General features: G+C 41.7%; 1 protein-coding gene across 1 annotated transcript in view; it reads left to right on the top strand.

Annotated features, from left to right (window-relative positions):
* The window catches only part of LOC129695770 (transient receptor potential cation channel subfamily M member 6-like), a 126,052-nt gene that overhangs the window by 84,702 nt on the left and 20,348 nt on the right, over nt 1-21,002 (top strand). The window contains exons 28-33 of the mRNA XM_055633067.1: nt 3,482-3,594; nt 5,022-5,154; nt 7,670-7,767; nt 9,650-9,705; nt 16,689-16,711; nt 18,362-18,412. Coding sequence (XP_055489042.1) covers nt 3,482-3,594; nt 5,022-5,154; nt 7,670-7,767; nt 9,650-9,705; nt 16,689-16,711; nt 18,362-18,412 — 474 coding nt within the window. The remainder of the gene's footprint in view (nt 1-3,481; nt 3,595-5,021; nt 5,155-7,669; nt 7,768-9,649; nt 9,706-16,688; nt 16,712-18,361; nt 18,413-21,002) is intronic.

Here is a 21,002-nt window from a genome sequence, read left to right on the forward strand (position 1 = left end):
CACCAGACCATTATGCAGGCGGGGGACAGGGCAGTGGGGGGAAGCGCTCTCTGAATGAAATTCACATGGTGCAAAGCCAAGGTGATACAGACACACACTGCGATGATCAGGAAGGTTAGCGCTGTAATTAAGATGGCTGAAGCACAGTGTATGGTAAGTCCTTTAAATGAGGGGGGGGGGGAAGGGGGGGGGGGGGGGAAGAGAGTGGAGATAACCTTTAAGAAACCAAAGATACACGGCTGTGAAGCTCGGCAGACATTTAACATTACCGGTCGGTTATCATAGAAACATAAAAACATAGAAAATAGGTGCAGGAGGAGGCCATTCGGCCCTTCGAGCCAGCACCGCCATTCATTGTGATTGTGGCTGATCGTCCCCAGTCAATAACCCGTGCCTGCCTTCTCCCCATATCCCTTGATTCCACTAACCCCTAGAGCTCTATCTAACTCAATTGTCCTTGGTTCTGAAAACTACTGCTTACGTTTTTTTTCCCCGATGAGCCAATGAAATTCACCGGTCAGCACCGGCTACAACCTACGAGAACCTCCGAGAACCTTTGACCTCCTGGCAACCCACTAGCACCTCCTGGCGACCCACCTACGGCACGAGAATTCTCGCTACTCTCCATGGTGGCTTAATTCTGGTCGCTGTTAATTTTTCAACATGTTGAAAAATTCACAGCGACCTTAATGAGGCCATGACTAATTCCTAGAATGCAGGAACTCCTCACGGCCATGAAGGCGACTCCCCGGCAACCACCTGCAAACATGTGGCGACTGCATAGTCTCCTGCAGTCGCCTAAAAAGTTGCTTAAGTGGGACAGGCCCATTGGGGTTATGCAGGTTAGTTCAAGAATCTGATAGTTGTTGGAAATTAGTTGTTCCTGAATCTGGCATCTTGGCACTTCAGGCTTCTGCACTTCTTCTAGCAGCCAGAAGAGGGCATGGTCCGGGTGTTGGGGATCCTTGATGATAGATGAGACCTTCTTGAATCAGCATCTCATGTCAATGCTTTCAATGGAGAGGAGGGCTGTACCCAAGATGGACAGGGCTGAGTCCACCACTCTCTGCAACCTCCTGTGATCTTGTGTATTGGAATTGCCTTACCAGGCCACTGTATGACCAGTCAAGATCCTTATTATAGTACATGTAGAAGCTTGTTAGAGTATTGGGTGTTGTTTGGGGCAGCACAGTGGCGCAGCGATAGAGCTCTTGCCTTACAGCACCAGAGACCCAGGTTCGATCCTAACCATGGGTGTTGTCTGTATGGAGTTTGTATGTTCTCCCTGTGACCACATGGGGTTTCTCCAGGTGCTTTGGCTTCCTCAGATGTGTAGGTGTGTAGATTAATTGACTTTGGTAAAAATTGTGAACTATCTGGTGTGTAGGACAGTGCTGGAGTCCGGGGTGATTGCTGGTCAGCGTGGACTCGGCGGGCCAAAGGGACAGTTTCTGTGCTGTATCTCTAAAGTGGAGGAAACTAAAGCATTCTGTGACATGCTGAATCCTTTTGATAATGTAGAGGCAGCGACAGGTCTGTTTTGTGGTTATATCTAAATGCTGGAACCAGGACAAGTCATCCGATATGATAGCACCCAAGAATTTGAAGGTGCTAACTCTCTCCATTGTCAATGCTCTACTGGAAACTGGGACATCGTCTTCCAACTTCCCCTTTTTGAATTGTACGATTAGTTTCTTGATTGTGTTGTCTTTTAAACAAAAGTTGTTTTTGTGGCGTCAGTCAACTAGATGTTCTCTCTCCCCTCCACTTGCTGACTCCTCACCACCCACAATTCAGACAACCAAAGTAGTGTCCTTGTCATATTTATAAACGGCACTGGAGTTGTCCTTAGTCACACAGCCATGGGTGCAAGGAGAGTAGAGCAGAGGGCTAACCATGAAGACTTGAGGTGCATCTGTGCTTCAACAGGTAATTTGAATAAAGATATTTATATTGGTTTAAATTGTCAGTGTACAAAGATGTTGTGAAAACGTTGTTTTTCATGCAATGCAAGCAAATCATACTATAAATTAGTACATCAGGAAGCACAGAAGAGAAAATAAACAGAGTGGAGGATGTTTTGTTATCTTTCCTCAATGATTACGGTCTATGGGTCAGTAATCAATAATCCAATTACAGAGAGTGGTGCTGAGTCCTGGATCCACAAATTTGGAGCTGAGTTTGGTTGGAATTATGGCATTGAATGGTAGAGCGGGTGTCCTTGTTATCCAGACGTTCCAGGGATGTGTAGTGCCACAGAGGAGGCATATGCTGAGGGACTGTGTTGGTGGTAAGCGAATTGCAGTGCATCAAGGCTGTCTGGGAGGCTGGAGTTGATGTGCAGCCTCTCAAAGCACTTTATAATGGTGGATCTTGGAGCCACTGGACAGTCATCATCAGGGCATACTACCTTGTTTTTCATTGGTGGATGTTTTAAAGCAAGTGTGAACCTCAGATTGGAGACTGTGACCCCAAATTCTAGATCTCCTGGCCAGGACTAGGATGCTCTTTGCATCCAGCCAGAGAAAGTTGTGTCATACATTTTTATGTTTCATCCTCTCTCATTTGTGGAAACTTTCAAAACTACAGCCTGAGACGACCTAATCCCTTCTCATGACACGATCTTGCCATCCCATTAGCAGTACAGCCATCCCCACATTTCCCCTGGTAAGCAACAAATAACATAAAATACACACTTGATGGAAGAAAGACCTTTTTGGAATAAGACATTAGAGCACCAATCTAGTATCTACTTATCTACTTAAAGCTATAAATTAACTGAGTATCAACTACTCAGTTATTGTATATCAAGATGCGGAGGTTGCAAGTTGGTTTAAGCATTCATGCACTGTCCTGGAAAAGTACATGACATAACCAGTATGTTTAAATAGCAGATTACTTAGTATAGTATATAATTGCTCTGCAATATTACTCCAGTGATATGGTGTAGTAATTGGATGTGAGCATAAGGATTGGCATTGTATGAACTCACTGCATAAAGCAAACCGGGAAAAGCTGACAAAGAGCTTTCAAATAAACTTAGTGTAATATCAATGAAACTAATGATTAACATCCTTAACAAAAGCCCTTCATCAAGGCAATTGAATTTAGGCTTTAGAGATATAGCGTGGAAACAGGCCCTTTGACCCACCAAGCCTATTGATTTATGTGGTTCAAAATAACCTTGCTCTGGTTTACGTTTCATTAGCCAACTGATTGTACAGTTCTCTAGTTGCTTCCATTGCCAAATTAGTTCACTGAATTGGTCCCTTTATCAAACTGGATGAATGCCATCCACCTCTAGAGTCTGTTGAAGTCTGTCCAAGATCTGCATGCTCCATCATGTTGGTATCAAACAGATTTAATCTGATTTTCAGATGTTGCCTTTGCTGTAATAATCTGCACCTGAAATGAAGTCATCCCAAATTTGCATTGTGCACTGTATATTTTTAACTTAAGTATGTTTTTTCCCCGACTTCAGCCTTTACAAAATCATCACAATGTTACCACTCAATAAGGTCAAAAACAAAGTCACAAAATGACGAGAAAGCATCTTCAAGAGAACAAAAGAAACTTCCAAATCTGCAAGTACCGGTGGGTAAGAGAGGAAACATACTTAGTGGTAACTGAAATGCCAATGCTATTTACACCAAACAGAACTTACATATATAGATTGTTGTATAAGTTTGGGAACAGCTCTGCCCAAGACCGCAGGTAATTGTAGAGAGGTGTAGATGTAGCTCTGTCCATCTGTCCATCACACAGACCAGTCTTCCCATCATTGACTCCATCTACACTTCACGCTGTCTTGGAAAGCAGCCAACGTTGATTAAAGACTTGTCCCACCCTCTTCTTTCCTTCTTCTCCCTGTGCCCGTCCAGCAGAAGGTGCAGATGCTTGAAAGTGTGAATCACCAGACTGAGAAACAGCTTCTTCCCTTCTGCTATCGGGTTTCTGAATGGTCCTTCCATAAGCTAGTGTACTGTCTCTTTCACCTCTATCCAATTGTGGACATTGGACTTTGTCTGTGAAACTGATGCGCTACAATGCTAAGAACTATATTTTGTACTCTGTACTTTACTCTATCTGTTGTACTTGAGTTTGACTTGATTGTATTTTATATAGTGTCATCTGATCTCATTGGACAGCATGCAAACAAAGCTTTTCACCGTACCTCAGTACACGCGGCAATAAGAAACCTAAGCCAATAGGAGGCTTGTGGCAATGTGATTTGGTGCACTTTCCTTAAGAACCTTGTAATGCTTTCCATTTGACTGCACACAGTACACCACCATCCCTCTCAGAAGGATGATGGGTAACCAGGTTCCATATCATGCCAATATTATTGCATTCAGCTGCATTGTGGCCAGTCCCATACATTGATATCTGCACCCAAGATAACCTCTCAAATACTGCTAATATTTCCAAATAGAGTGTTGTCAGTCGATATGACATTCACATCTCTGTCTTTGATCAATGCTTAAGAACATATTCAGGCACTTGATTAATTTATTTTTTTCAATTTGGTACCAGTGCAGATGCAAAAGATTCTTTTGATTAGCAAAAAACAAAACAAAAGCAGTTAATATTCTCACCAGGGCCATGTTGTTTCTTCATAATATTTCATCTTGCCATACCTTTCCTGGATCATAACATTCCATCTTAACATTTCATCCATCTAATTAATATAAATTGGTTTCCAGGAAGAATTCTTGAGCTGATTATGGCCTGATCAGATTGATTGAATTTATCCTTTAATGTTTTATACACATTGATATTCTTAACTTTGCAAGAACTATGTTCTATGTTAACTCTGATCTGAATTGGATAGAAATCTTTGGGAATTTCCAGACTTTATCTCCCTTTACTGACTGGCCACTGCTTCAGTTCTCCAGCACAGCCTCCAGAGCTGGAGGGACTGTGCAAACTGAAGATAAAGATGGTTGCTGTACATTTTACCCCGATGTAAGCTTTCATGTGTATTTCCTGTAGAATAAAGTGTTCAATGCGGTTTGTTGCAGGTCATCACCGTGGATGGATGCTCTCGGAAGAGTCTGGACTCTGATCAACAAAGCTACGCTGGAAGTGAGAAGAACGTAGAAGATAAAGAAACGAACACAAACTGGTTAACTGTTTCCACTTTCAACCAGATCAGTATGTTTCTTTACGTGTCTCTTGAATAATAAAGTGGAAATTCAAATTTTCAGTTAGTGTAATCATTGGGGTGGCTTTAGAACATTGGGATGGAAGATTAGAACAGGAACAGACCCTTTGGCCTACAATGTCTGTGCCAAACATGACACCAAGACAAACTCCTATCTGGTCCCTCCATTCCCTGCACATCCATGTGCCTATTTATAAGTCTCTTAAACGTCACTATTGCATCTATCTCCACCACCACCCCTGGCATCACGTTCCAGGAACTCGCCACCCTCCATGTAAAAGACGGGCCCTGCACATCTACTTTAAACTTTGCCACTCTTTGCTTAAAGCTATGCCCTCTAGTAGATACAAAATGCTGGAGTAACTCAGCGAGACAGGCAGCATCTCTGGAGAGAAGGAATGGGTGACATTTCGCGTCGAAACCCTTCTTATCGCCTCAGGGGAAGTTCTTTTCGTATGCTCTCTAGTATCTGATATTTTCATCCTGGGGGAGTAAGGTTTGTTGGCTAATGCTGGTAGTTCTCAACAGAAGTGTTGGTGTTTAGCAAATCCTGAGCCATTAGTTAGGATTTTGACGCAAGTTCTTGAATTACTGAAATTTTTTTGAATATCACAGCTTAGTCCTGGTGAGATTCTTACAGCATAATTTTAGATATGGTGCATGATCAGATGCTAAATGCATTTCGTTGTCTCTGTACTGTACACTGACAATGACAATTAAAATGGAATCTGAATCTGAATCTGAACCTACTGATTTTAATGGTTGTGGAATAGCAACGAAAGGAGAAAGAAAGAAGTAAGATTTAAAAAACTTTAAAGATGGACAATTTACATTTAAAGATAGCTGGAGTACCTCAGCACATCTCTGGAGAAAAGTAATAGATGACGTTTCAGGTTGAGACCCTTCTTCTGAAATTCTTCTTAAAACATTATCTTGCTGTCTTTTCATGTTTTCAAAATTTAGAGTGGGAAGGTAGAAATAGGAGAATAATTAAACATTGTTTTTGAATTTGTTTTGTAAAATGGCTAAAGAGACATGAAAATATTGACAGTCAGATTTGATGCCACACTGGACTAATACTCCATGTGACATAGAACATAGAACACTTCAGTCCACAATGTCTGTGCTGAACATCATGCCAAGTTACATTAATCTCCTCTGCACACATCCATATCCCTCAATTCCATGCATAGCCATGTGCTTATCAAAAAGCTTTTTAAATAGCACTGTTGTGGCTGCTTCCACCACCACCCATGGCAGTGCAATCTACCAACCTCTGTATATTAAAAAAAAATGAATTTCCTTTAAACTTTGCTTCTCACGCATTAAGGCCATGCTCTCTAGTCTTTACTCTGCCTCAGAAGGAGGTGGAGGCCGGTTCTCTGGATTCTTTCAAGAGAGAGTTAGATAGAGCTCTTAAAGATAGCAGTCAGGGGATATGGGGAGAAGGCAGGAACGGGTTACTGATTGTGGATGATCAGCCATGATCACATTAAATGGCGGAGCTGGCTCAAAGGGTCGAATGACCTACTGCTGCACCTATTGTCTATTATCCATTATTTTTTTCTACACTCAGACAAAATATTCTGACTATCCACCCTATCTATACCTCTCATGAAGCTATAATGATATGAAAATAGCTTCTCTACAGAATGTCACACCAGTTTTCTCAGCATCAAATTGCATGCTTCCATTCTGCAATTGAATTTGTACCCATTAGTATTTAAACATGTCGTAGTGGTGGATTGATGGAATGCTGGGGGAATTTAATTTTCAGCATCCATTTATCTCCCATGTCTGTATTAAATGTAGGGCTCCTTTTGTGGGTATTTAAGTTTCCTTTATATTTATTCGTGCTTATGGACTTTTTCTTTGCAATTGGTTTGGGGATAAGGCCTTTCAGGCAAGTTATCTTTTTAGGTAACTAAATCATTGAACTAAAGAAAGATACAAAGTACTGGAGTAACTCAGCAGGTCAGGCAGCATCTGTGGAGAAAAAGGATGGGTGACCTTTCAGGTCGAAATCCTTCTGCAGTCTGACCCCAAACGTCACCCCACAACCATTTTCTCCAGAGATGCTGCCTGATCCGCTGAGTTATTCAAGACATTTTGTGTCGTTATTTGGTATACACCAATATCTGCAGTTCTTTGTTTCTATGCCATTGAACCATTGAAACTGGTTATCACCTGTTCTGCAATACATAAAACTTTCATCTCGTGGTGGTGAGTTGGGATCCAACCAAACCTAGAATGGGCTGGAAGGTTGTAGAGAGTTAGGAAAGAGGAAATGTTGGCATACGTAGTTAGCAATTCTTATACATTTTTAACCCCAGTTATGATCCTGATCAAATTCATTTATCACAGGTCAGTTTTACGCTTAATAAAAAAAAAGTGTGATTTTCCCTATAAAGAATATCACAACATTTACTCCTGGAAGATGCATTGTTAATTACTATAAAGATATACAGCACTGAAATCCTTGTCCCTTGTACTTTGCTTTAACAGGTTATGAGGCAGACAGTTGTTCAAACGAAAATGTTCACAATCCAGATACCAACACATTATCCAAGTCACACAGCGAGGTTTTGAGGACTTCATTGGAGGTGATGCTTTCTTATGCATATTTCTATAGCATTATCACGTGTCCATTAATGTGCAGGTTTTTGATTTGTAGCTTTATTTCAACCAACTGAATAGAATTAGTTTTATTTGCATAAAATTAACATTACCAAAAAATCCTGGTGGCAGTGCATACATTATCAATGTCATCTAATTTTTTAAAGCTTCCTAAAAAAATATCATGGAGAAATTAATGTTGCAAATGTTTTCTTCCCAACCCGAATAGTAACCTGGACAAAGATTGTGTTTTGTAGTCCTACACTGAGAAACAATAGCTTATTGAGAAACAATAACTCCTAAAGGCCAAAGACCTGGAGAAAACCCATGTGGTCACATGGAGAATGTACAAACTTCATACCGACAATCCTCTGGTCTCTGGCACAGAATGGCAGCAACTCTACCACTGCATCACTGTGTCACCCTCTAGATGGACAGGGTGGCCTGAAGGACTGATAGAGATACTCAGATACTGCTGAGTATCTCTATCACTCCAAACGTTTTGGAAGAGAAATTGCTAGATTGAAGTGAGACCATTTGATCTAATGTGAACAGTGATATCCACTGTCATTAGTGCCTACTAACTGAGCACGTGTAACAGAAGCCAACACTTCCATTGTGGTCCCCGTCTTGCCCAGGTATTTGACTGGAGTTTCAGGATGGTTTGCTGGACTGGCCAAGGTACTCAGTCCTCTGTCTGTTGTGGCCCATGGAAGTATAGATAGTGTATCCAAACACTTAACTCTAATTTGACAGCCAATGAGCATGAAGTATTGATTAGATAAGGGGTCGGCCAACTTGGTCTGCATAGGGGCCAGGACGCATGTCTGTGAGCAGATGGCGGGCCACATCCATCACGTGTACACATGGATCCCACCCCGGATGGCAGGCATCAAATCACGTGTTCACATAGATCCCGCCCCTTCGAGGACCCCACCCCGAGCACTGGCCGCGAGTTACGGGCGCTCACGAACATGGCGTACCTACAGACCATTGCATTGGCGCTGTCCTGAAGGTGGTGGCTCAAATTCTCACACTCACTAGTCCCCGGCCTATTGAGCCGGGAAGCCCAGACGCAGAAGGTGGTTTTGCGCAGGATGCGGTACTGCCAGTGCTCGGTACTCAACGCTGCTCGGCACTCGGCACTACTCAGTGGCCCTGCCATTGTGGCCGCCAGCGCAGGCCTCTTTGAGTCCTTGGGTCACCGCGCCTGGATGCCGCGGCCGTGGGCCCGGGAGGTGCCGGAGATGACGGAAGCCTGCGGGCTGGATAATTACTGAACAAAATACGCCTGAGGGCCGAATGACTTTGGGTTACGGGCTGCATTCGACCCTTGGATTAGAGGAACAAAAAAATGGCACCAGCTATAATTGTTAACTATATATTGTATAACTATATATAAATTAGTCTGAAGAAGGATCTCAACCTGAAATGGCACCCATTCCTTCTCTGCCCTACTGAATTACTCCGCAATTTTGTGTCCATCATTTTGCAAACCAGCATCTGCAGTTCCTTCCTACACAACTATAATTGTTTGCTGTCATGGATGTGCATATTTATACAAAATAATTCAACATAAAGTATTCAAAATTCAATTGCACTTTTGTTGACATTATGCATTCTCAACTTTATTACAGTTTTAAAGTTTATTCAAAAGTTGTTGATGAAAGCAAGCCTAACATTTTATGTATCATGTTATTTTCATACCTTCTGCTGATTTGTGGGTTGACTGGATCCTGCCACTAGTCCGGAGCTGTGCAAATTGCTTTATTGCTCCATGGCAACTTCTGACCAGTGAAGAGAGGCAGAATGGAAAAAAAATTCTGATATGTGTAGAACTGATTTAATGTAATATTTCTCTATTTTCAGGATTTGGCTGAAGGATCGCTTTGGCAGAATAGGAGTAATTTAAGCAGGAAATCCTCGTAAGTATTTCAGTAGTTTAAGTTAGTCCACTTTTTTTTTTTAATTGCAGCCAATCCCGTCTACCAATCCTGCCAATACATGGCAAGCATGCACTCACAGCCAATAATCCAGTAAGCATACCAATAAGTTTAGTTTAAGAGATACAGCGCGGAAACAGGATCTTCGGCCCACCGAGTCCGCGCTAAACAGTGAACCCAGGATACTAACACTATCCTACACACAATTTTACCAAAGCCAATTAATAATAATAATAATAATAATAATAATAATAATAATAATAATAATAATAATATATCTTTTATTGTCATTGCACGTCAGTGCAACAAGATTTAGTATGCAGCTCCAACCGATGAAAAAGAAAAGTAAAATAAATAAATAAGCTGTGTGTCGTGACCATCCGAGGGAGACAGTCCAGGAGGGGTGGGGGGCACTCAGCAGGGCCAGTCAACCTACAAACCTGTACGTCTTTAGAGTGTGGGAGGAATCCAGAACACACGGGGAAACCCATGCATGTCACAGGAAGAACGTACAAACTCCATGCCGACAGCCTGTAGTCAAGATGAAACCTGGGTCTCTGGTGCTATACGGCTGCAACCCTACTGCTGCACCACCATGCCACCCCTAAGTTACTTCTATTGCCCTGTTTAATGGTTGCAAAATTCTGCAGAAGCAATTTGATATAAAAATGGAATAAACTAAATATTCTGAAGTTAGATACAATTAGTGGGAAAAGAGGTGACATTTCCATGTATAACCTCCCTTATAACTTTTGAGAAAGATCAACAATGTGAAATGATATCTCTTCCTATTTTTCTGCTACCTGACCTGCTGAGTATTTGGACCAATACCTGTGTGTTTACTGTACTCCGGTGCCCTATTTTCTACAGCACTCATCAAATCTGATGCATTGTCACAGCACTGTGCAATAATGCAGATTGATTGTTGTAGGGGGGAGGAGATAGCTGGAAAAAAAGTGAGATTGAGATTTGAAATTGCGTGCATCAGGCCTTTTTGGATTAGATTAGATTAGATTAGATTCGTTTATTGTCATTCAGACCTTTCGGTCTGAACAAAATTTTGTTTCCCTGCAGTCATACATATAATCAAAAATGACAAAAACACACAATCAACACAAATTTAACATCCACCACAGTGAGTTCACCAAACACCTCCTCACTGTGGTGGAAGGCAAGATCTTAAAGCCTCCGTCTCCTCCCTCCTCGTTCTCCCTCTGCGCGAGGCGATCCAGGCTCCAGATGCTGTGACCCCACCGGACAATGGCATCTGCAAAGCAGTCCCCTGCAAAGCAGTCATCCAATGTTTGTTTCTTCAATGTCGAAGGGGAGAAGATTGTGAACATAAGTGCACTAGATTTCAAAAAGTGCAAGTAAATCACTTCTTCACCAGGAATAGTTGTCTGTGTCCTTGGATCGTGGCAGAAAATAGGTGCATGAAAAGATTTTATATCTCCTCTGCTTGCTTGTGGAGGAGGAGGAGGTTCCGTGGGCTCATGCTGAGGGCTCGTGGTGCAGCCTACAGAGCCGGTAACACAGCCGCTCTTCGATCTACCAGGACTGCACTGGAAAAAGGAATCAGGGCAGCGAAACGTGCCTTCGCGGGGAAAATCCAGGGACACCTCTGTGACACAGGAGACACCAGGAGGATGTGGAAGGGAATCCAAACACTGACGGGGTACAAGGCAAGGCAGCAGGTAACCGACACGGACACTTCTCTCCCAGATGAACTGAACAAATTCTTTGCACGTTTTGATGCAGCAAACAACACACCCAAGAGGAGAGCCAGCTCCTGCTTACAAACCGACCAGCCAGTCCTGACCATAGACTCAATGGACACACGGAGAATCCTGTCTAAGGTCAACCCGTGGAAAGCAGTCGGACCCGACAACATCCCAGGACGTGTGCTCAAGGAATGTGCTGAGGAGTTAGCAGATGTGCTAACAGACATCTTTAACATCTCCCTTAGTCAGGCCATTGTCCCCACATGCCTCTAAACTTCCACGATAATCCCCATAGCGAAGAAACCAGTGGTTGCCTGCCTAAATGACTACCGCCCTGTCGCCCTGACCCCAATAATAATGAAGTGTTTTGAACGCCTGGTGAAACCCCACATTACTGCCAGCCTCCCCTCATCGTTAGACCCCCTCCAGTTTGCCTATCGCCCCAACCGTTCTACAGAGGATGCCATCTCTACCACGCTGCACACAGTACTCACGCATCTGGAAAACAAAAACACATACGCCAGAATCCTGTACATTGACTTCAGCTCAGCGTTTAACACCATCATCCCACAGAGACTTGTGGAGAAACTAACCCTGCTGGGCCTCAACACCACCCTGTGTCACTGGATCTTGGACTTTCTGACAGAGAGACCGCAGTCAGTCCGTGTTGGCAAGAACACTTCAGGCTCGATCACGCTGAGCACCGGCTCCCCTCAAGGCTGTGTGCTCAGCCCGCTGTTGTTCACATTGCTCACACATACTGTGCTGCCAGATTCAAGGACAATAAGATCATAAAATGCGCGGACGACACTACAGTGGTGGGACTCATCAGTGGAGATGACGAATCAATGTACAGGGAGGAAGTAGAACAACTGGTGGACTGGTGCGGCAAAAAAATCTAGAATTGAATGTCGACAAAACTAAGGAGATGGTTGTCGACTTCAGGAGGGTGCAGCCAAAGCATACACCCCTCAACATCAGTGGCACTGCAGTGGAGAGAGTGGAGAGCATAAAGTTCCTCGGTGTGCAAATTACGGACAGCCTCACCTGGTCCAGGAACACCACTGGTGTCAAACGGGCCCTTCAGCGACTGCACTTCCTGAGGAAACTAAACCAGGCCTCACTCCCCACCAACATCCTCAGGACTTTCTACAGGGGCACGGTGGAGTCTGTACTCACGTACTGCATAAATACGTGGTACTCCACCTGCAACTGCTCGGACAGGAAGGCTCTGCAGAGGGTAGTGAGGGGAGCAGAGAGGATCATTGGCGTCTCCCTACCCTCGGTACAAGAACTGTTCCAGAGCCGCTGTCTGAAAAAAGCTCAGAGAATTGCTAAGGACAAACTGCACCCCCTCCACATACACCTGGATCTCCTGCCATCAGGCAAGAGATATCGAAGCATCAAAGCCCGGACTACAAGACTGCTAAACAGCTTCCTACCACAGGCTGTGAGGCTGTTAAACAGTCACTCTGTACTCACAGTCACTTGATTCTGCGGCTGGCACGGACAATTTAATAACTGGCACTGGCCACTCAAATCAGCTGCCCCGGACATTTTTATGATTGGTTTATTGTATTTTAACATTGTGTTTTTACCTGCTTTTAACTATTTATACTGTTCCATCAGGGACTGGATTGTTTTTAGTGTTATTATGTGTGAAATGTTTTAAATTTCATGTGCGATGCTGGGAAACGTCTTTTCATTTTGCACTGTACAACTGTTGCTTGCAAGATGACAATAAAGGTTGATTGATTGATTGATGAGAAGAAATAGTAGTCTGGGGAATCATGAAGTGAGCAGTCCTGCAACAGGTAGGAAGGGGAGGAGAGGGGAAGATGTGATGTGGGATCGTGCTGGATCCAGCAGAAATAATCCCACCACCAGTCGCATCTTCTCCATTCCTCCTCTCTCCTGTATTTCCACCTACCATTCCTCTCTAATTCTGACGATAAAGAGTACCTGATATGAAATGTTAGCTGGTTTCTCTTTCCAGCATTTCCTGCTTTGTCAAATCCCAGCATCTGCAGCATAGTTTTCCATTGTATTATGATGGGTTGCAGGATAAGCTGTTTCTCATTGTGAACATTGTGTTGGGGATCAACAGGTAAAGTTTAATTAGAGACTTGCCTTGGCAATGTGCTTAGGGTCATTGTCCTGTTGGAAGGTGAACCTCTGCCCCAGTCTGTGCAGGTTTTCATCAAGGATCTCTCTGTACTTTGCACCTTTCATCTTTCCCTCGATCCTGACTAGTCTCCCAGTTCCAGCCGCTGAAATCCCCACAGCATGATCCCCATGAAATCCCCACTGCCATGCTTCACCATAGGTATGGTATTGGCCAGGTGATGAGCAGTGCCTGGTTTCCTCCAGATGTGACGCTTGGCATTCAGATTAAAGAGTTCAATCTTTATCATCAGACCAGAGCACCAGAGAAAACCACCCTTTTGGCAAACTCCAAGCGGGCTGTCATGTGCCTTTTACTGAGGAGTGGCTTCCGTCCGGCCATGAAGATCTGATTGGTAGAGTGGCGCAGATATAGTTGTCCTTCCGGAAGGTTCTCCTATCTACACAGAGGAACTCTGGAGCTTTGTCAGTGTGACCATCGGTTTCTTGGTCACCAAAGTTTCTTGGTGGTTCCAAAGTTCTTCCATTTAAGAATGACGGAGGCCACTGTGCCCTTTGGGACCTACAATGCTGAAGAAATTGTTTTATACCCTTTCCCAGATCTGTGTCTCGACACAATCCTGTTTCGGAGGTCTACGGACAATTCCTTCGTCTTCATGGCTTGGATTTTGCTCTGACATGCACTGCCAACTGTGGGACCTTATATAGACAGGTCCTGTCCAATCAATTTAATTTACCACTGTTGGACTCCAACCGAGTTGTAGAAACATCTCAAGGATAATCAATGGAAACAAGATGAACCAAAGCTCAATTTTGAGTTTCTCCCTGAATACTTAAGTAAATGTGATATTTCAGTTATATCTTTTAAATTACTTTTTTTTTTTTTTTTAATTTTATTTTTATTAGCAGTACAGTAAATCACACTAATACATCGCATATATCTTATTACATTATGTTGTACCACTTCATTTTTTGAGCTTTAAAAAAGATAGAAATAAAAGAAGTAAGGAAAGTAAGCAAGAATCGTGAAGGTGCAGGAAAGTGTTGGGAGAAGAGAACCCCTTAGGGAAGGAATTAGAGAAGGAAGTAAAGAAAAGAAATAAGACCCTAGAAAGAAAAGAAAAAAAAAGAAGAAAGGAAAATCAATCGCTCTATTGTAACACAAAACTCCGCAAAAAAGGATATACCAACCGTGTTTTTATTAAAAATTTATTTTATACTCCCCATTACCAGGTCCTGGTAGCCTTTATGTTTTAACTTATTATTGCACCTTATGCTTGTAATAGTTCCATAAATGCAGACCACGTCTTTTGGAAGTGATCTGCTTTGCTTGCTAGGAGGAGTCTCATCTCTTCCAAGTGTAGTGTTTCAAACATGTATGAAATCCACATTTTTGTTGTTGGCATTGGAGTATTTTTCCAAAATTTAAGTATGAGCTTTTTTCTCATTATTAGCCCATAAATAAGTAAGTTCCTTTGAAACATATTTAATTCTGGGTTACCTTCCGATATTCCAAAAATGATCCATTCTACTTTGGGTAGTAGTTTTGTTTTAAATAATTTTGTAAAGATTTCAAATATTTCGTTCCAGAATTTTTGAATTTTTATACAGAAAACAAAAGAGTGCGTTATGTTAGCTTCTTGTGACTGACATTTATCACAAATGGGTGAGACATTGGAGAAAAGTTTATTTATTTTAGTTTTTGAATAATGTAGTCTATGTAATGTTTTATATTGGATTAGAGTATGTCGTACGTTGATCGAGCATTTATGCACATATAATAAGTGTTTATCCCAGCTCTCTTTTGAAATTTTTATAGCTAGTTCTTGTTCCCAGTCTCTTCTAATATTATCTGTTGTAGGTATTTCTATATTCAATATAATATTATATGTATGATATTAGATTTGCTGATTCAGCCTTTATCTTCATGGCCTCATCTAATAAGTCTGGAGGCATATTATAATAGTCTTTTGTATATTTTTTCAGATAATCACGGATTTGAAGATATTTAAAATATTGATTATTTTTCAAGTTATATTTCAGTTGTAATTGTTGAAATGGTCATAATTTCCCTAATTCATACAGGTCTCCGAGCGTTTTGATTCCCGTTCTTTCCCATTGTGTAAATGATTTATCTATAATTGAGGGTTTAAACGAAGGGTTATTGGCTATTGGCATTAGCAGAGATAGATTTCTTAATTTTAAGTTCTGTTTTATTTGTTTCCAAGTTCTAATTGTACTATGTATCATTGGATTTTTATTATACTGTTTGTTATTCAAATTCGTTGGTGAGAGGAGAGTCGCTCCTGTATTACCAGGAGAGCAGTCCTCTCTCTCCATTATAATCCAGTCCACCTGCTGGGCAGAGTTGTCCAGCAGGTGAATCATATTTTTAATATTTACCGCCCAATTATAGTACATAAAGTTAGGGAGCGCTAGACCACCCATCTCTTTTAAATTACTTTGCAAAAATCTTTTGCTTCTTCATTCTCCGGTATTGTGTGTAGATTGATGATAAAAAAAATGTTTTTAATCCAATTTAAAAAAGGCTGTAACGTAACGAAATGTGGAAAAAGTGAAGGGGTCTGAATACTTTGTGAATCTTAATTTTTGCTTTGACTACTACTGTTAGTATTGCAATGACTGTTAGTAATGTTGGACTGTTACTGTTAGTAATTGCTATTGGTAATGTAATTGCAGTTAGTAATGTGGGACTGTTACTGTTAGTAATACTGTTGGTGATGCGTTTCATAATGAAACTAGATTACTGCAGAATAAAAAATTCTTAGAGCGATTCCCACTTTGCTGACAATATTTTGTTGGAGGTGCAGTGGGGGGGGGGGATTTGGGGGAGAGAGGGGATGGAGCGGTAGGACAGAGGGAGAGAGAGAGTGAGAGATCCATTGTTATCTTGATATGGTACTTTCTATCTTGGAATGTATCATTTTATTTTTAATATCTCAGAATTTGATAGTGAAACTACATTCTAAGGCTTTCTAAAAAGGATTTCCCTGCAAACTGTAAAGAACTCTGAAGGTTTTCTTTATGTGAAACTGAGTAATTGAGTTGTTAATTTAGCTTCACTGTGTCATTGTTTGTTTTTGCTTCCACCCAATATAGGTCAAATTCATGCATTATTGATGGTAAGTAATAGTTCTTGTCTTGTCTTTTAAATCTCTCTGGCCATACCTTAAGGCAGGGGCCTCCAAACCTTTCAGCAGGAGGGCAACATTATATATTTGGCACATTTTTGCGGGCAGTAGGAAAAAATAAAGAAATGTCACACACACACACACACTGACACACACACCCACTCACTGCCACACACACACACACACACACACCGACACACACACACGCACCCTGACACACACACACACACACACACACACTGACACACACTGACACACACACATACACTGACACACACATACACTGACATACACATACACTTACACATACACACGCACACTGACACACACACACACACACACACACAGAGTGACATACACAGACACACAGAGTGACATACACACACACTCATTGGTCTATGCTTTATCAGCCAATTCTCTCCAGAAGCATTATGATTTCTGGATGGAATCACTTTTTTTTTACCTTATTATAACAGTGATGCAGGATTGCTTCTTTATACCATGTAGAACAGGGACAGGCCCTTCGGCTCACAATGTCTGTGTCGAACATGATGTCAGATTAAATTAATCTCCTCTGCCAGCACGTGATCCATATCCCTCCATTTCCTGCCTATACACTTGCCTATCTAAAAGTCTCTTAAATGCCACCATTGCATCTGCCTCCACTACCGCCCCTGGCATGCATTCCTCACCAGGCAGCTGAGGCTATCTCTTTTCCAGGCAGTATGATAAAAGTTGGAACATAGAAACATAGAAAATAGGTGCAGTAGGCGGCCATTCAGCCCTTCGAGCCTGCACCGCCATTCAATATGATCATGGCTGATCATCCAACTCAGTATCCTGTACCTGCCTTCTCTCCATACTCCCTGATCCCTTTAGCCACAAGAGCCACATCTAACTCCCTCTTAAATATAGCCAATGAACTGGCCTCAACTACATTCTGTGGCAGAGAATTCTAGAGATTCACCACTGTGTGTGTAAAAAATGTTTTTCTCATCTCAGTCCTAAAAGATTTCCCCTTTATCCTTAAACTGTGACCTCTTGTTCTGGACTCCCCTAACATCGGGAACAATCTTCCTGCATCTAGCCAGTCTAACCCCTTAAGAATTTTGTAAGTTTCTATAAGATCCCCCCTCAATCTTCTAAATTCAAGCAAGTATATCCAGTCTTTCTTCATATGAAAGTCCTGATATCCCAAGAATCAGTCTGGTGAACCTTCTCTGTGCTCCCTCTATGGCAAGGATGTCCTTCTTGCTCTTGCTTCCACTTTAATCATTGCTGTAACTCACTCTACGCATCTCCAGTACCTGTTCTCTCTCCCCGTTCCCAAAAACACCCTGATTACAGGGAACCACTAACCCGATAGTGGATATGGCTGAGATTTAGAATCATCTGACTACTTGGTTCACTGCTGGTTTTGGAGCTCATGCAACACATTTATTCCATTTTAAATAAGGGCTGGTGTAACAGTTGTCAACTAATTGTGTGACTAAAGCATTCAGCAGGAGGGGCTATGGTAATGGAGGCAACTGGAATTAACTTGAAAAGAAACAAGATAAAAAAAAAACAACTTAAGAAGAATCTTCAAGAACATGTTCCAATCTTGTTTTTATTGGATCACCTGAATTTATTTTATTTCAGGATACGGTACCTCGTTTAAAACATCTCAGGATCTGAACTATCATTATTCTGGTAAGGAGAGTGGGAACACAATTCATGAAGTCACATTATCTGTTCCAAATTCACCAAGCAAGGTCATCAGTGTTTAATTTTCACAAAGTTCGTGAATTAATGCTGTATTTAATAACACAATAGCTACTACTTAATGCTAGCCAAATAACTTATTGTGTACCTGCATGTTGTATTATACAATTGGTGATCAAGCATATTATGTCCTTTGCAACTCTCACTTTTGAATAGTACCTATTTCAGTATCTTTAAAGATGGATATATAACATAATTGAGAAAGGAAAAAAAGTCAATGTGAATTCTCCACTCCTTATTAAAATCACAGAACATCCTGAAATGATTAAATCCAATGAAATATAGGCATTATGAGAATGTAGCAAATATGCATGCAACGAGCTCCAAAAAACAAATAAATAATTGTGACCACATAATCACTTCTAGTGATTTTGGTTCAAGGATTAATGTTATTCAAATACCCATCATAAATAGTGGTGCAGGATTTTTTTAATATATGAATTCAAGAGATGAATGACTATGGGTGCTGTCTGTACGGTGTTTGTACGTTCTCCCTGTGACCACGTAGGTTTTCTTCATGTGCTCCGGTTTCCTCCCACACTCCAAAGACGTACAGGTGTGTAGGTTAATTGGCTTCAGTAATATTTCATATTGGCCCTAGTGTGTAGGATAGTGCTAGTGTATGGGGGTGATTGCTGGATGGCACGGACCCGGTGGGCTGAAGGGCCTGTTTCTGTGTTGTATCCCTCAAGTCTAAAGTCTAAAGATGTGAGCTTTACAGCCTGAGCATGTCCCTAATTGTTATTGAGAAGGCAGTGGTGAGCTGCCTACTCGAGCTACTGCAGTGCTGGTGGTGCAGAAAATTATGAGGACCTGCAAGTAGGTCGGCAAAATGGCGCAGTGGTAGAGTTGCTGCCTTACAGCACCAGAGAGCCGGATTCAACCCTGACTAATATATTCATTCAAGAGATGAATAATACGGGTGCTGTCTGCATGGAGTTTGTATGTTCTCCCTGTGAACTGCTTGGGTTTTCTACGGGTGCTCTGGTTTCCTCCCAAACTCCAAAGATATATATGGGTTTGTAGGTTAATAGGTTTCAGTATAGTTGTGAATTGTCCCTGGTGTAAGGGGTAATCACTGGTCTGGTGGGCCGAAGGAACTGATTCTATGCTGTATGTCTAAAGTTTAAAGTCTAAAGATTATCTTAATGAGTTAATATATTAAAAAGCAGGACCACAAGGCAGTAACCGCTGGATGACCTCTTGGACCATGTGCTCGTGAGTGTGGGAATAGGAGAGTAGACCACTTCCGATTTTCCCTTCTCCGTCTCTAATTGGAGATTAAATTGTAGATGGCCTTGCAAGAGTGATCCTGTGATCTTTCCATTGGCTTCTGAAGAATTGGTCAAAAATAAGTTCTGAGCCATTGAATGCATTAATATATTTCCCCCTCAATGATTCAAATTTCCAGTTACGTATTTGAGTATTAATGCAACCAAATGTTTAGCCTAATTTTACAATGAGATAAATATTCAATTTAATATTTTTTAATGTCTTCCTTAGAGACTTTGCATCAACATCCTACCATTCCACAATGCCTAGCTGCTGCATGATATCTTTTCTTGCAACTGCAATTTGGATTGTGCAGTCTGACAACGTGCCATCAACATTTTCCAGGATGTGTCAGTGCAGCTCAGTTGACGATCAGTTATACTAATTCAGCATTGTTTTGAGCTTCTAATCCTTTCAGCTCTGCTTTTGTTTCGTTAATTTTGAAAACTACATTTTAAAAGTTGACAAGAAGAAGGTTGTGTAGCATGTTTAAAAAAAAGCTGTGACCCAGACATTTATTGGGACAGAGCTAAGGGAAGAAATAACTGCAAAGGTTGGATAAGGCCAGAAACGTGAAGGTCATGCTGAATTTTACAGCATTATTATTTTCTTCTGGCATTTCCCATCCATCAGCCAGTTGAATTAACAGCTCAGGTTAAACACAGCTTTATTTTATCAACTAAACATCACAGCCACATCCAGGCTATCTGGCAACAATTCTACCAAAGGCAGACAGTCATAGTCTATAAACCCAAACTGTTTTCAATGTATAGGTGCTGTTTGATTACAAATGAGTTTTAAGTATATGAAAGTGAAAGGATGTAATATGGAAGCATTAAAATAGCAAAGCGCTGATCCCCCCCCCCTCACCCCCACCCCACCACACTTTTATCTATCTGTCTGATTCCTTGATCTGACTATGGGATTAACTGCAAAGTGATTACCAAAAGGGATGGTGATGAATTGCCATTTTAAAGACTCGAATGCACTCTTTAAAAAAAAAAACAATGCTTGCCATCATATTGAAAAGTATACATATGTTTGGAGTGATTTAGGGTAGCTCACTGCCATAATTCTGGTTCAACCTTAGGTGCTGTCTCTGTGGACTTTGCAGGTTCTCCCTGTGATCGTGTGGGTTTCTTCTGGGTGCTCTGGTTTCCTCCCACATCCCAGACATGCTGGTTTGTAGGTTAATTGACCTTGGTAAAATTGCCTCTAATGTGTAAAGAGTGAATGAGAAAGGGAG

The sequence above is a fragment of the Leucoraja erinacea genome, chromosome 3 (genome assembly GCF_028641065.1).
Source record: "Leucoraja erinacea ecotype New England chromosome 3, Leri_hhj_1, whole genome shotgun sequence".
NCBI classification, from domain to species: Eukaryota; Metazoa; Chordata; class Chondrichthyes; order Rajiformes; family Rajidae; genus Leucoraja; species Leucoraja erinaceus.